This window comes from Zonotrichia albicollis, chromosome Z, assembly GCF_047830755.1.
Source record: "Zonotrichia albicollis isolate bZonAlb1 chromosome Z, bZonAlb1.hap1, whole genome shotgun sequence".
In the NCBI taxonomy this organism is placed as follows: Eukaryota; Metazoa; Chordata; class Aves; order Passeriformes; family Passerellidae; genus Zonotrichia; species Zonotrichia albicollis.
In genome coordinates this window covers 1,403,803-1,418,664 of record NC_133860.1, presented here as the reverse complement: position 1 = coordinate 1,418,664, position 14,862 = coordinate 1,403,803, and the positions used below count along the sequence as shown (strand labels likewise).

Sequence of the window (14,862 nt, the reverse complement as noted above, 5' to 3'; positions counted from 1 at the left end):
TTCTCTTCATACTGCTTTAAATTGGTTAGAACCTCTCAGGTGCTGAGTGCTCCATTCCATTGCTGAGTCCAGGGCCAGCAGATACTTGGGAAATGCATGCAGCTACAGCGTGCCTGAGCTGGAATGCTTTGTGACCTACTTCTGTCTCTGAACTCCTCAGGCTGGAAATGTGCAGAATTCAATTTTGAAATGTATTTCTTATGGCACTAGAACAAATGCAGTGATTGGATGCCATATAATCAGTGAAGTCATTTTACAGTGATGATGGGGATTAAACGGACATGTCTCTACTCACTGCTTCATTTTAGGCATCCTGGCTTCAAGACATTGTGAATTCTAGCACCTATAAAGGAGATTGGTAAGTAATAAGATCTGCAGAAAAAAACCCCATGCTTCCCCTGTGTGGTCAGTTATGTTCACCATGTGATCCAGTCTAATTCCACAAAACTCCATTTCAGACAACTTTTTAATTATTTTTCCATCTGAAAAAGATGTGGAAAATAATCTTTGTCTTCGTACCCTTTCTATTTCACAAATGCTGACACATGCTATGTATCTCGTACAACACTAAATTTAAATATTCTTTTCCAAGATAAGCCATTAATATGTTGGTATTTAAAAGCTATGTGAATTTGAAGAAAAAAAATAATAACATGCAACTGTCAAATAATACAACATTAAAATACACAAAACCTCTCTCAGTGCTCTCTATTAGGTGGACTGACAGAGGGCAATCTTAATAAGCAACGATGGTATTCACAAACTGCAGCTGTGTTCACTGCCTTTAACATACTATCAGAGCGCTGTTTCTCATGCACCAGAGATTACTTTACAATCTGAGAGACTAAAACCACTATAGAAATCTAAGGGAATAGTATGGAGTAATTTTTAGTATTTTTTCATTAAGTTTTAGCCTATTTTTCAATTTTTAAAAATGAAGCTGTGGCAATGCCAAATAAATATTTCTTCGCATTACTTCCTAAAAGATTAGATTTGACTGTTCTTTGATTCAAACCCTGCTAGAGCACTGTCCTGCAGAGCGAGGTTTAAGTTTATACCCTTTTGGTGGGTTCAGACCTCTGTGACCCAGGAAAAAAGGGCAATGCATGGGTTGTTCAAACCAAATGGCAGTAACAAGGTGTAGGATGACCACGTTTCATGAAATAGTCAGATCATGAATGTGCCCTGCACACTTCATGCCTGCACAGAGACAATTAATATATTGTACCTGGTTTGTCCACATCCACCCTGTGCTCACACTACGCACTAACAGCCCTCTCCTCCCTGGCAGCCCACATGTGTCTTGCTAAAAGCAGGTGACAGCAGCTGACAGAAGAAACTTCTGTCCATGTTGGCTGATGCATAGATTTAAGCAGTGACAATCTGGACAACAGGACAACTCCCAAGGTAATGGCAGCTCTTGACACCTCTTAGGTGATAGGGATCTCAATAAAAAGTCATTCAAGAGAAAGACAAGTGAGTGCAAGGAAAGGAGATTTAAAATAAAAACACTCTGCAAAGAAAGAAAAGCACAGGAAATCCATTATCAAGCTACTGCTAACAAGATGAGAACGCTTTGTTGCTAAGCAACAAAATATCTAAGTAATTATTTGTAAATGGATTATCTCTTAGAAAGCTACACTTTCCTCTGTACCAGTCAGTTTCAATGTAATCTGGAGATAACCCTCAAAAACCTATCTTTAGCACTGGACAAGTATTGCAAAAACTTCCTTCATAACCAGCACACCTCATTTACATAACCTTGTTTTTCAGCTGAGGAGCTTGTTGAGTCATGTTTGGAGGAGCTGCCAAGTCGCTGAGCTGGTCCCAGAGAGCTGCAGTCACACTTCCAAGAGCTGCTTGCTCCTGCTGATGCGACACAGTTGTGCTGCTCGTGTTTGCTGCCGTACTTTGTGCAGTGCATTCATTCTGACAGAATGAGAGCAAAGACTGAACACAGCAAACTCCTCATCATTCAAAAACCTGAATAGACAATAACTTTTTAATCTGTAGCACTCTGATTCCTTCTGAAGGTTCCCTGTAACTCTTAACTTTTCCAAGTTTTCATGAACAGTACTTACAGTTCTCCCCTGAGGAAACTACTGCATTGCACTTGGGCCTTAGCATTCCCTCTTTCATATTTCATTGCCAGCTGGATATATTGGTGGAGCAGAAAAATTTAAAAAGACACTGCCACAGATAAATACTGAATAGATCAGTTCTTTGTCCTATTACATTGCTGCTGTATGAAGAGTGGACAAAATATGACATGTGAAATTCACAGGGTGACTGAATGGTTGAGGCTGGCAGGGTCCTCTGGTTGTCATCTAGTCCAACCATGCTCCAGCAGGGCCACCAAGAGCTGGTAGTTCAGGATCACTCCCACACAGCTTTGCAGTATCTCCAAGGATGGAGACACTACCACCTCTCTGAGCAACCTGTACCAGTACTCAGTCACCCTCACAGGGAAAAGGAGTTTCCTGACGTTCAGAGGGAACCTCCTGTTTCAGTATGTGTCCATCACCTCTGGTGGTGTCCTTAGGCACCCCTGGAAAGAGCCTGGATCCATCCTCCTTGCACCATCCCTGCAGGAGTTTTATGTACATTGGTGAGATCCCCTGAGCCTTTCTTCTCCAGGAGGAGCTGCTCTGGTCCCTCTATGGCCTTGGTGACCATTCACTGGACTCTCTCCACGGTGTCCGTGTCTGTATTGTCCTGGGGAGCCCAGTACTGGGCCCAGCACTCCCGGTGTGGCCTCCCCAGTACCAAGGGGCAACATCACCTCCCCTGCCCTGCTGGCAGTGCTTCTCGTGGTGCGGCCCAGACACCACTGGCCTTGTCACAGCGGTGTCAATAGGCACATGTCGCTGGCTCACGTCCGGATCGGGATCCACAGGAACCCCAGGGCCTTTCCTGACAAACTGCTTCCCACGGGGCATTCCCTGCCCGTGCTGGTGCATGGGGCTGTTCCCAGCTGCAGCACTTGGCTCTTCCCATTCTTGAGGCTCCTGTCAGCCCCTTTCTCCAGGGGCTCCTGGCCCTAACCTCCTGCCTTTCTCCAGCCTGTCCCTGTGGACAGCACCACCACTCTGTAGTGTATCAGACCCCCTCACGGCTCGGTGCCACCAGCAAGGGGGACACTGCTGTGTCACCATCGCTGAGGGGGCGCCTGCCCCTCACTCCCAGCCTTAGTGAAGGTGCGACACAGGACTGCACCCAGTACTGACCCCATAGTTTTCCCTTAAGCTTTGGCCTGTTTTTCTCGTGTAATTGTACAGTAAGCTGTGGTAATAACAAATAAGCATCTCCCTGCATTTCTTAGATAAATCGTTTTTTGACTCAAACACCGCTAGAGCTCTGTAAGTGAAGGACACCACACGGCGGCGTGGCGCCCTCCGAACACACTCTGCGTCGCCCACCGCCACCCTCTGGGCTCGTATTTCCCTGGGGCCCGCAGCCCATTGTCCGCGGGTGTGTATCACACCGTTTCCGCACACGCCCACAGCTCCCGCCCTACCCGCCGCCATTCCCGCCGCCCCTCCCTCAGCCTGTCGGAAGTCGCGTGCACGGCCTCGGCGCTGACGTAGCGCCTTGTCACAGGCTGCGGCTTTTGACAGATGGCTCTGTAGACCAATAGAGTCTCTTATAGTACCTCTGGGGGCGGGCCCTCTCCGCCGCCGTGGCGCGGGGCGGGGCAGGGGAGGTACTGCTGTCATGGCCGCCGCCGCCGGCGCCGCGTCCCCGGCGGACAAGGAGAGGTACCGTGAGCACGGCTTGTTTGGGGTCGGGTCCTTCTGGGTTCCTTTGTTTACGTGTCAGTCAGGGCTCGCGAAAGAGAAAACGCGCGCGGAGGAAGGGGTGGCGGTTTCAATCCCCTTGGAGCGAGGGATTAATGCTTGGCATTAAATCCCCGTGGGACAAGGGGTGGTGGTGACACTTGTGGGTGGTTGGGAAGTCAGCGACGAAACTGGAGTTCCCAGGCAGAGCCCAGAGCTAGTCGGCCATAAAGATGGCAGTAGCACAGAGTGGAGAACACCTCTAGACAGGAGAAGGAGAAAACAGTAGAAGTTGAGGTGATTTTGGGGTTTTTAGAGGCAGCCAGTAGCGTGATCCTTGTCACTCTCTTGTCATTCAGCTAATTGGAATCTGTCTGCACCATATGTTTTACTCTATTTAACTATTTTCTTATGCTTTCATAGATCCTTATTAATAAAATCAATGCGAGTCTTCTGCCACATCCCCTTGGTCTCAGCTAGTTGTTTTTTTTAATTGTCTAATTACTATAATTGAGGTTTTTTCATGCTAATCCCGTGTATGTGCTTGACAAGTGTAAATCTATTGAAAAATCTTTAAGCCAGTTTCTAGGAGCGCTGTGTTTCAGTAGCTTTTAGAAATGTACCCAAATCTGGGGTGATTTCTGTGTGACTTTAAAAAAAACCAAAACAATCACAGAATTTAGCTAATAGCATAGTGAAACCTTTTCAGAAAGTGTTAATTATTTTCAGGGAAATACGTGTGTACCATGCTTCAAGATTGTAAGAAATAGTTCAAAGGGTTCTATTTCAGCCTCATGGTTTTGGTTTGGGGTTTGTTTTTTTTTCCTCAGAGTGGGTAGTGCCATCCCTTGTACGCATAGTGTCCAAAAAATGGTGTTGTGCAGTGTCCATGATGACTCAAAGTGGGATTTTGCAGCATCTTATTAAGCAGTCTGTGGAAAACAAATGGTTCTAAGCTGCTGTGGGAACTTCTGTGTTGTAGCCATGACATTTATTTTCTGTTTTACTAGGAAAATACTGCTTAAGCATTAAGGAATTGATATAGCTTGTTTAAAAACTTGCTGTTTTCTCTTTTTAGATTCATCTGCATTTATCCGGCTTATTTGAATAACAAGAAGACAATAGCAGAAGGAAGAAGGATACCTATAGACAAGGTAATTTCATGGGTGGCAGGGAAAATAGGACATTTTGTTTTGCAATGCAGCAGTGTGTAGTGTGCTGGAAAAGATCAGACATCGCTCTGATCTTTCCATTCCCCCATGGCATGGAAATAACAGTGTATTTGAAGGTAACCTAGTCCTAGCATGTGAATTTAGCAGGAGAGTCCTGAGCTGAAGTGTTTGCTTTCATGGGAGCAGCACCTTGAGCAAGCAGGTGAAGTAATGAGGAGCTGAATACACTCAGCTGCCAACACAGATAGTTTGCAGAATTTGAAAGCAATGCAGAAAAAGGTAGCTGGCTAATGATTGGATGCTGGTGACTGACTATATGAGCCTGTACTCTGTGTGCTGTGCACGTGACACACAGGCATGGTAGTTATTGCTGCTTTGGATCTGTCCAGAAGTAGTTTTTTGTCATGTCACTCATTTGTAACAATTTTAGCAAGCAGTTCTGGGAATATAAAGGGCTTTCTTTGCTGCTTAGGGTTTGGGGTTTTTTTAAAAATAAAATCTTTCTTGAGTATGCAAATTTACTATCAAAGGTCTACCTATGGGAATAACCTCCTGCCTTGTGTATAGAAATTCTGTGGGTTTTTTTCTCCCTCAGTCCCTGCTGTAAGTTTGCTGCTTCACAGCAAATTCACAGCTTTGGCTATCTCTGTACATACATACATAACTGTTAATTTCAATTACTTTTTCTAAGTGATTCTTTAACTTGCTTCCCTGTCCTAGTGAATTCTATCTCCATCTGTTTCCTGGTGTCTTAGCTCTTTGGTTTTTTTTAATGTTTTCTAAAGCACAGCATCACTGACATATGACTTCTACACTAGATTTGTACCTTCTCTTTCCCCATCAGCTTTTCCTAATTACTGAATATAAGGTGAGAAACTGGTATTTTTTTTATTGGCAGGTCATAGTTGAAAACTAATTAATTTTAACACATTGTTTTAACAGGCTGTTGAAAATCCCACATCTACAGAAATCCAAGATGTATGTGCAGCAGTAGGATTCAATGTGTTACTAGAGGTAATTAAAAAAAAAATCCCACATACAAAAAACCTCCAAATTAGTTATGCCTGTTTGTTCTTTGATCTTGTCTTTTTTTTTATAAGTTGTGGTTCGGAAGTTTTGTTACTAGCTTGGCTTGCTTTATATGATAGCTGACCATAATAGTGAAGTAAATGTTGCATTCCTCATGCAAGTCAGGAATATCTCAGATCTCTCAGACAATGTGACTTTTAAAGCTTATTAAAAATTACTTCTGTTTTACTATCCTTCTTAGAAGACTTTCCTGGATGTTTAAAAGTGTGTCAGAATAAAAGCTGTTCTTGCAAGCTGCAACTCTGCAAATTAAGCTTCTAAAAACAGATGTTTTTAATGGAAGGTAATGACCTTTGCAATTAATCTTGTATAGGAATAGGATTCTGATAATTGAAATCTTCATAGTCCTTTGGAGTTATGTTTCAGCCAGACAGTGTTAGCTTTTTATTGCAGTACATTCTTGCTCTTTAAATAGTTTATTGGTTACTTTTTCATTAGTGAAATCCAGAATGAGTCTGGATTTCTAGAGAGGTAACTTCACAAATCATTTCTTGAAGTAGTTATTAATTTAGAACTGTTGTTTTTTCTAAGAAGAATACAGGTCCGCTTCCAGAGGTACCCAAAAGCCTGCTACAAAATCAGTTTGTTTTTCAGAAGTGTCTGGACAGTGCACACATCTGTACTGAAAAACCTGTGATGTTTCATCAAGAATGAAGGCTGTAATTAGCCAAAACCAGTGATTGTGACCTAACACTTGCTATCCTTAGGTGTTCAGAAGGGTTTGTACCAGTGGAGATAAAACAAAAACCTGTGCCCCTGTGGTTCAGACCACTGGGGACATAAAATGTTTCCTGTAACAGTTTACTCACAAAATTGCTCAGTACCTGGAGTTGCTTTCAGCAGTGCCTCTGAAACAGTTGTGTCTTCAAATGCACGTTATAATACATTTCTCCTTTTGTGTGGCAGAAGAACAAGATGTATCCCAGAGAATGGAACAGAGATGTGCAGTACAGAGGTAGAGTACGAATCCAGCTCAAACAAGATGATGGCAACCCATGTTTACCTCAGTTTCCAACACGTGAGTACAGTGCCCGGATTTAGGTACCTTGCCTGTTAATAAACCAGAAAGACTTGGTTTGTTTTATATTAACTGCCTGCTTAATTAGATTTAACTATTATAAATCCTACAGTTTACCATTAAATCTCATTGCTTGTATAAGTCAACAAAATTAAGTTGTGAGCATTGAGTAAAGTTTGTAAAATGCTGTTGCCTTTGATTCTGCTGCTTCTGCAGCAGTGTCATTGAAGGGGCTTGTGGGGAACATTGTGTGATTGCTGTGTGAAGCAAGGACTCTGTTCAGTTTTGTCAACAATGCTTTGTTGACATTTAAAACAGTTTAGTTCTTAAATGGCTAAATTCCACTGGTTTTTTTTAGGATACATACATCATATGGGCATAAGAGTGGACGCTAAATTGATAAAACACAATATTGAGTTCAACTGAATTTTCCACTGGCCATTTTCATAAATTAACAATGAAGCAGCTGCCCTTAACTAATTAATACGAATTATTCATCTTGAATGTCAATTTAATCCTTTGCATTTTTTCTGAAGATGAATCCCTATGTAAAAGTGAAACAGTATATATCTTAAGGAAAGAGCAAGAAGAGTGCTGGGTGTACAGTGGCATAAGAGTGTTGACAGAGAGAGATGATTTAAAACCAGAGTCCTGCTGGAGGGCAGCAGTGCCTTTCTAGAAATGTGTGTCGTGTTTGCCTGATCATTCTGTCACCAGTGTTCTGGACCAGTAGGAGGTAGATGGAAAGAGTAGCAGAAAGCATGTAGGCACTTTGGAGATTGTCAGGTTATGTAGCTTTTCCAGACTAATGTGACACTTATCAGTCCTGCATTTTTATTTTTTTTCCCCCAAGAATTTTTCACAAGCTGCTTGCTGTTCCAGGGGAAGGAAGCAGATCTGCCAGGCTTCATGCTGTTGTTAATGTAGCAGGCATGCATTGATCTCTCCCTGTGTTTTAGGTAAATCAGTGATGCTGTATGCTGCAGAAACCATTCCCAAACTGAAAACAAGAACTCAGAAGATGGGAGGTAGTGATCAAAGTCTTCAGCAAGGAGAGGGAGGCAAGAAAGGTAAAGGGAAGAAAAAGAAATAAATTAGCTTCTGGAGTCGCTGTTGCATCGCATAGTTGTACTTACAGGACGTACAGATGGACACCATGCAGCAACTTTGAAGTGAAGATACAAGCAAGAAATGAAGAGGTGAAGTTGAGTAGAACTGCCTGCTTTTCTTGGAACTGGAATGCATGTAACTGCCTTGCATCTGTGTAACAATAAATCTCTTTTCACACACAACCTTCACGTCTGACGTTAGCACCCATGTTAAAAGTGGAAGAACATAAGCAAATAGGGTGGGTGGAAGATTTTTTTTTTCCAAAAGAAATATGCACCTTTTCAAATCTGGGTGCCTCAGTAAATCATTTATTTATGATAGTGAAGCAATTGTCTTAATTCTCTGCTATTCTGTATTAGGAAGAAATTCTTCACCATGAGGGTAGTGGAGGCAGACGTTGTGCAGATAAGTTGTGGGTGCCCCATTCCTGGAAGTGTTCAGTCCCAGGCTCGAGGGGACTTTGAGCAATTGTTATGGTTTCACCTCAGCTGGCAACTAACCACCATCCAGCCCCTCCCTCACTCCCCACCCTCAATGGAATGCAGGGAAGGATAATCAGGAAAGAAGAGGTTTGTGGGTGTAGGTAAGAACAGTGTAATAATTTAAACTAAATAAAATTCTATAATGCAAGTGATAGTGATTACAATAGAAATATAATTCTTTTTAATGAGATAAAAATACAATTATAATGAGATAAAAATACTTTTTTTTTAATGAGAGGAAAAAAATCAAAACAAGCGATGCACGATACAATTATTCACCACCTGCTGACTGATGCCCAGCCCATCCCACCCCCAGCAGCGATCAGCCCCTCCTGGCCAATCTCCCCCGTTTATATACTTACTGAATATGCTAATCTGTGATATGGAATATCCCTTTGGCCAGCTTAGGTCCTGGCTTCTTGCCACACCTCCTCACTGGTAGAGCATTAGGCACAGAAGAGTCCTGGCTTTAAGATAAACACTGCTCAGGAGCAAGCAGAACACCAATGTGTTAGCAGTATTATTTTCACATTGAATCTAAAATACAGCACTCACAGCTGCTGGGAAGAAAATTCACTGGATTGCAGCTGAAGTCAGGACAGCAGGCATGCCTTATTCCATAGAAGTTCTGTAATGCCATATCCCACTTCCCAAAACCTCATCAGTTTCCTCTCTTGGTACATATACACAGACACATAAAATTCCCTTAAATTATGGACCATCGCTATAAAAGCCCACTGAGCTCACTGAGTGCATGATCGTGGGCTCCATCTGTCATAACCAGTTTTCAGGCAGGAGAGAAGGTGTGTGGTGTTTGAATGTTGCATGTGGAAAGAAGTTCTGAATCCATCACTGCTGTGCTCCTGGTTCCATCAAAGTTCATTAATGTGTGATCAAAAGGGAGTTGGGGTCAGAGCAAATCCAGCACAGCACAGACAGGCTCCATGGGGTGGCCAATGTGGTGATGGGCACAGGGCCATCACAGAAGTGATAATTCACAGTGTTACATAGTAATTAATATAATTAATTGGGTATTCTTTCCCAAAATCAAGTCCCTTTGACCACCAGGCTTTTCCATCCTTTCACAGGACCCACCACGTGCATCCAGGTCCCTGAGCAAAAACAATCCCAGGGATGGGTTTTCCTTTGCCTGATGTAGGGATAACTCAGACTCTTTTCCTCGGCATATTTTTAATGTTCACTGCAGGAACTTTATCCCCTTGTGCAATAAGCAAAAGTTTAGACTGGGCCACACCAGCTGCTGGGCAATCCCTCGGTGTTGACTGACTGGATAGCCTTTGCTAAATTGTTCTTCCCAGGAGGTGAAGGTCCTGCCACCCACTGCTCTCAGTGTGATCTTTTACCATCCATTGCATCATTTGATCTTTCCGGAGGCTGATGCGATGGCATGACAGGGAATGTGATATTCCCACACAGTGCCATGCTCTTTGACCCAAGTGTTTTATGAGGTTGCTTTGGAAATTAATCCCATTGTCTGACTCAATTATTTCTGGTGCACTGTGCCCCCATAAGACCTGCTTTTCAAGACCCAGGACAGAGGTGTGGTACAAATGGTGTTTCCAGCCATCCAGTGCTTGATCCCCGCACTGTGAGCTTTTGCCTTGGTAGATTTGGGGGACTGATACACTCAAGCTGCCTGGTCCTACCATATTGACATTTCAGCCATCGTCCTCCATACCAGTGAGGCTTTAGTCACGCTGTCTGTTTCACATCCAGAACCTCTGTGACGGTGCCCATGCTCAAGTCCACCCCTCAGACACAGCATCAGTTTAGCCAGGACAGGACACTGCCCATGTCACCCCATGATTCATTCCAGAGTGATGTTGGATTCTGCAGGAAAGGTATGTCTATGTCCACATTCACATCCCTCCTGCTCTCTTCTCACTATTGGGGAGAATTCTTGCCTTTCAGTGTGAGCAGTTATGCAGATTCTCTAGAATGTTTAGGAGAGGAACCCCTGTGTTCTAAGGCTGTAATTGACCGTGGTTGTATACAAATGTCTTTAGGAGCGATTTTTCTGGTGATGTAAGAGTTTATATGAGCTATCTTTAGAGTGTCTGGCCTAAACTTTGAGAAGTTAATTAAATGTTATCCCTGTGAGCTGATGAAATGCCATGGGGTATGAGATGTGGAAGCAGATGCTGTATGAAAAGGGGTTTTTGTAGCAGAAAATCACAGGACATAGTTAGAGGTTATTAAGGTATGTCCACTCTATTATAGAATTAGGGAAGTGCTACAGTTAGTTGAGATATGGGGAAAAATACCAGGAATGGAAGATACACTTGTCATATAAAAGACTATAATTGCCCACAGATTGTTAGGCTCAAATTATTCCTCGATTCTGCTGAGTGATGAGTAATTTTTCTGAAATTTTAAATAAAGTGAGAGCTCTATGAAAAGTTAAAATCACATTATGCTTAACGTTTGTAAATCAGAGTTTTAGACTACAGACAGCTGAAAAATGTGGAGGTCGAGTCTTGGGGGATATAATTTACTGTGGTCTGAAATTAAATACCTTCAGAAGCAGTCTGACCCATCTGTGTGTGTGAGAAAGAATCTTAGTGGCATTGCTTATCAAACTTCTAAGAACCCAAAATACTAAAACTATTTTAAATTCTAGCAATCTTGCAAGGAAAGACAAGAAAGACTTCTGAAAAGGGTAATATTGAGCTCAAATACCTGAAATGTGAATTAGTCAAACTAACAAAAAGAAAGCTCTGTGGATATTTTGGATAAAGCTGATTTTATGTATTTTAAAGCTCTGCTAGGAAATCAGATGATTACTACCATTAGGAAGTTGAAGACTGAGTTGCCGAACTCCTATCTGCTTATCCTCCCATCTTTTACATGGGACTGCTTTGCTTTTTGTGATTTCTGGATTTAGACTTAGTATATTATATAAGCAATATTTGTTCCTAGATGAGGCAGCACAAAGTTAAACACACCTCCCCTTTTCCTGACAGAGTTAAGTTTATAAACTAGACTTTCATTTCTGTATTTTAATAAGCTGGGTTCCTTGGAGGATTTAAAACAAACAGGTGAAGACCACCTCAGTTTTTCCTCAGTTAACAGATTATGCCTCATTTCTGGGAACAGGCAAAATTTTATGGACTATTGTGGGACTGGGACTGGAGACAAGTCAGCTGTAAAAATGCAGAAATATTGCAATCTTTTTATATGCAAAAATGCAGAAATATTTTAGTCTGAATGCTGTGAATATTTTCTTAAATATATTTTATTTTTGAGGGGAAAATGGGTGACAATGAACGTCCTTTTATTCCACCTGCCTTGCTTTTATAGTTTTCTGTGAGGTTTTATTTATGCAGCATCGTTGCTAAAAAGACACTCTGGTCTAAGATTTCCTGTAGGTGGCAACAGTAACAAAGGAAGGGCATGCATCCATGAGTGGGAATTTACGCAGCATCCACGAGAGGAGGAATATGGATAATGAACTAGTGTCACAGTCCAGATCTAAAAGTACATGTCTGCTATTTCCCTATACCATTTTCTAGGTACCTGAGCAAAAATTAAACATTTGAAATGGACATATGAGCTCAAAATCCTTATAACAATTCTTACAACAATTTCTGCATCAGGAATGGATGGCAGCGTTGACATTGAGCATCAGGGAGGTGTGATGATACAGGCAGTCAATAACAGAATGACTGTTATGAGAATTCAGCACTGTTGTGAGATAGGTGCTTTATTCTTTCAGGTGTATAGCATGTAGCTGCTATAGCAGAAGCACACCATAATTACTCAATTCTTAATTGAGTAATTAAAGAGAGGGAGCTTTAAAAGGTTATTTTAAAATGTGTTTTAAGTTGGGAAGTGACAATAATATGTGACCATATGTAATTGTCAGCCTTCAGCCATGAAGTAACTCAAAGAACAGCACTGCAAAAAACAGCTGGTCTTCAAAAACTCACCCGTGTGTACATCCTGTTCCTTGTGTGTGTTTAAGAGAAACTTGTTGCCAGAACTGCCTTTTGGGACACATACACCTGTGGGATATTTGTATGTGTTCAACTTGGTAATATGAGAGATGGTGGCTCCCTAGATTCCTCCTCTGAAGCTACACATGCAGTGAAATGGAATGGAATGGAATGGAATGGGATGGTATGGCATGGAATAGAATGGGATATACTATTTCAGGAAGGGAAATGACATAAAATGATCATCCAAATCAACTGCCTGACCACTTCAGGGCTGACAAATAGCTGAAGCACACTCTTAAGGATATTGTCCCAATGCCTCAACACTGACAGGTTTGGGGCAACAACCACTCTCTCTAGGAAGCCTGTTCCAAGATCTGAGCAACCTCCTGGTGAAGAAATGCTTCCCAGTGTCAAGTCTGAACTTACCCTGGCACAGCTCTGAACAATTCCCACATGTTCTGTCACTGGACACCAGTTATTTAGCTTCTTCCTGTTACACACTGGCCTTTGTGGGGTTATTTTCTCTCTTAGGATAAGGGATACCCTTTTCAAAGTGTTTTTTTCCTCAATAAAATATAATTTATTATTATTAAATAATTTGCTTTATTATATAATAATATTTAGTAATAATAATTATGTACCCCCCTTAATAAAGAATTAAGTACCCTTTAATAATAAAGAATTAACCACCCCATAGTGGCTGTGTAAGGCAGATGGAAAGAAACGGACAATCCAAACTACAACAGTAGTTTGGGATCTGGGAAAGAGCAGAGGACACTGCAGTAGGAACTGCATAGTCTGAACTGTAGCGCTATTTCCTATGAAACAGCATGTGTGCCTCTTTTCATCTGTCAAGGTTTGGGTGTTCTTTGGGGTGTAGTTTTTTGGGTTTTGTCTGTTTGCTTCTCAAGCAGAAGAACTTAGATATGTCTAAGAAATCTTTGTGTATTCTTCTCCTACAAAGATCCAGTAATACAAAATGCAAATTTTTTTGGAATTTTATAGCCTCAGCAAAGGTGTAAACTACATTGCATTCCAAAGTATGCTAAATTAATTCAAAGTTCAATTATTTTTACTTGATTATTTCATGAGTTCATGTGGTCATCTGAAGATTTTTTGCTACAGAATCTCTTAATGGTTTCTCTATTAGTAGGAAACAAAATTTTCAAGAAGCTGTAACAACATGGTTAAGTATCTGAGGACTTCCTTAGTAGCCCTGGGTTGTCATTCCTCAAGAACAGTTTCATTCCATCACATTGGATGTAGAAGTTCTCTAGAAAACAAGACATTTGTCATATTTGTTAGGTGCCCTTTACAGAAAATGAGGATTTCTCATTACCTTCAAGGATTTGCGGTTTTGTTTTTTAAAACTCCATTCTTCCTCCTTTGCATAAGGAAACTATTGTTTGTGGAATAAGAAATGGGGTGGAAGATGACTAAGGAATTAATAATAAAAATTTTAGTGGATTCTCAGATTCTTTAGAAAGAGTTGGCAAGACTGGAATGCAAACTCAAGAAACTTCCTTTTATTTGTTAAATTAAATGTAGTGAGGGTTTGATGTGACAAATACTAGGTGGTGTCACACCTTCCACTACTTACAAGAATTTCTATACTTTGTTAATTGGTTTGCTCTGGGCTGGAGAGTTTTCATTATTTTATCACTAGTGGTGATGTTATCATTGGTGGGGGAAGTTATGTTTCCCTGAACTTATTTTCCTTTTTTTGCTGAGTTTGGAAAAGAATCAGATAAAGCAGATGAAATGTCCTATAAAGAGTGGCAACATCAGTCTTAGGTAAGTGGAACACCGCTGCTAGTAAGTAGCTAGCATTGTTTGTTGAGGTCATTTACGGAATACCAGGAAACTCATGGGAGAGGAAAAACTTCAAAATCCCTGTAGTTTACAGTCTTTCCTCTCTATGTTTCTAGAGAATCCTAAGCCTTGATGATTCCCAGGTAAGGCAGGCTATGAAGCCTAGAAAGATGCTCATGGTGCTCACTGTTGGGAAGAGTTCTGCATTCCAAACTCTCCTGTAAGGGTCTGACGCCCTAAATCTGCCTGGCTGCACCCTCAGACTGACATGAGGCAGAGACACTGTTTAAGAGCTGGAGTTTAAGAGGTTTCTACTGGTTTCACAGTAATGAACTTCAGGGAGGGGGAAAAAAAGTGAATACCCTGTAAAGATCTTCTGCCTTCCTAAAGTAGCGAGGTTTTCACTGTTGAGGTATAAGGTTCTTAAGAAATACTGAGGCATCA

General features: G+C 41.6%; 1 protein-coding gene across 1 annotated transcript; it reads left to right on the top strand.

Moving 5' to 3' along the window:
• The first annotated feature begins 3,639 nt into the window (after positions 1 to 3,639).
• Positions 3,640 to 8,347, top strand: SRP19 (signal recognition particle 19). Its single transcript, XM_005494554.3, has 5 exons — positions 3,640 to 3,758; positions 4,855 to 4,930; positions 5,891 to 5,962; positions 6,944 to 7,055; positions 8,015 to 8,347. The coding sequence occupies exons 1-5, from the start codon at positions 3,715 to 3,717 to the stop codon at positions 8,146 to 8,148; spliced, it is 438 nt and encodes a 145-aa protein (XP_005494611.1). The 5' UTR covers positions 3,640 to 3,714; the 3' UTR covers positions 8,149 to 8,347.
• Positions 8,348 to 14,862: the final 6,515 nt, after the last annotated feature.

Excerpts from the sequence above, each read along its gene's own strand:
- SRP19 (XM_005494554.3), top strand. The coding sequence starts at position 3,715 with ATGGCCGCCGCCGCCGGCGCCGCGTCCCCGGCGGACAAGGAGAG. Across the intron at positions 3,759-4,854 it reads TCCCCGGCGGACAAGGAGAG|ATTCATCTGCATTTATCCGG; the intron begins GTACCGTGAGCA and ends TTCTCTTTTTAG. Across the intron at positions 4,931-5,890 it reads GAAGGATACCTATAGACAAG|GCTGTTGAAAATCCCACATC; the intron begins GTAATTTCATGG and ends TTGTTTTAACAG.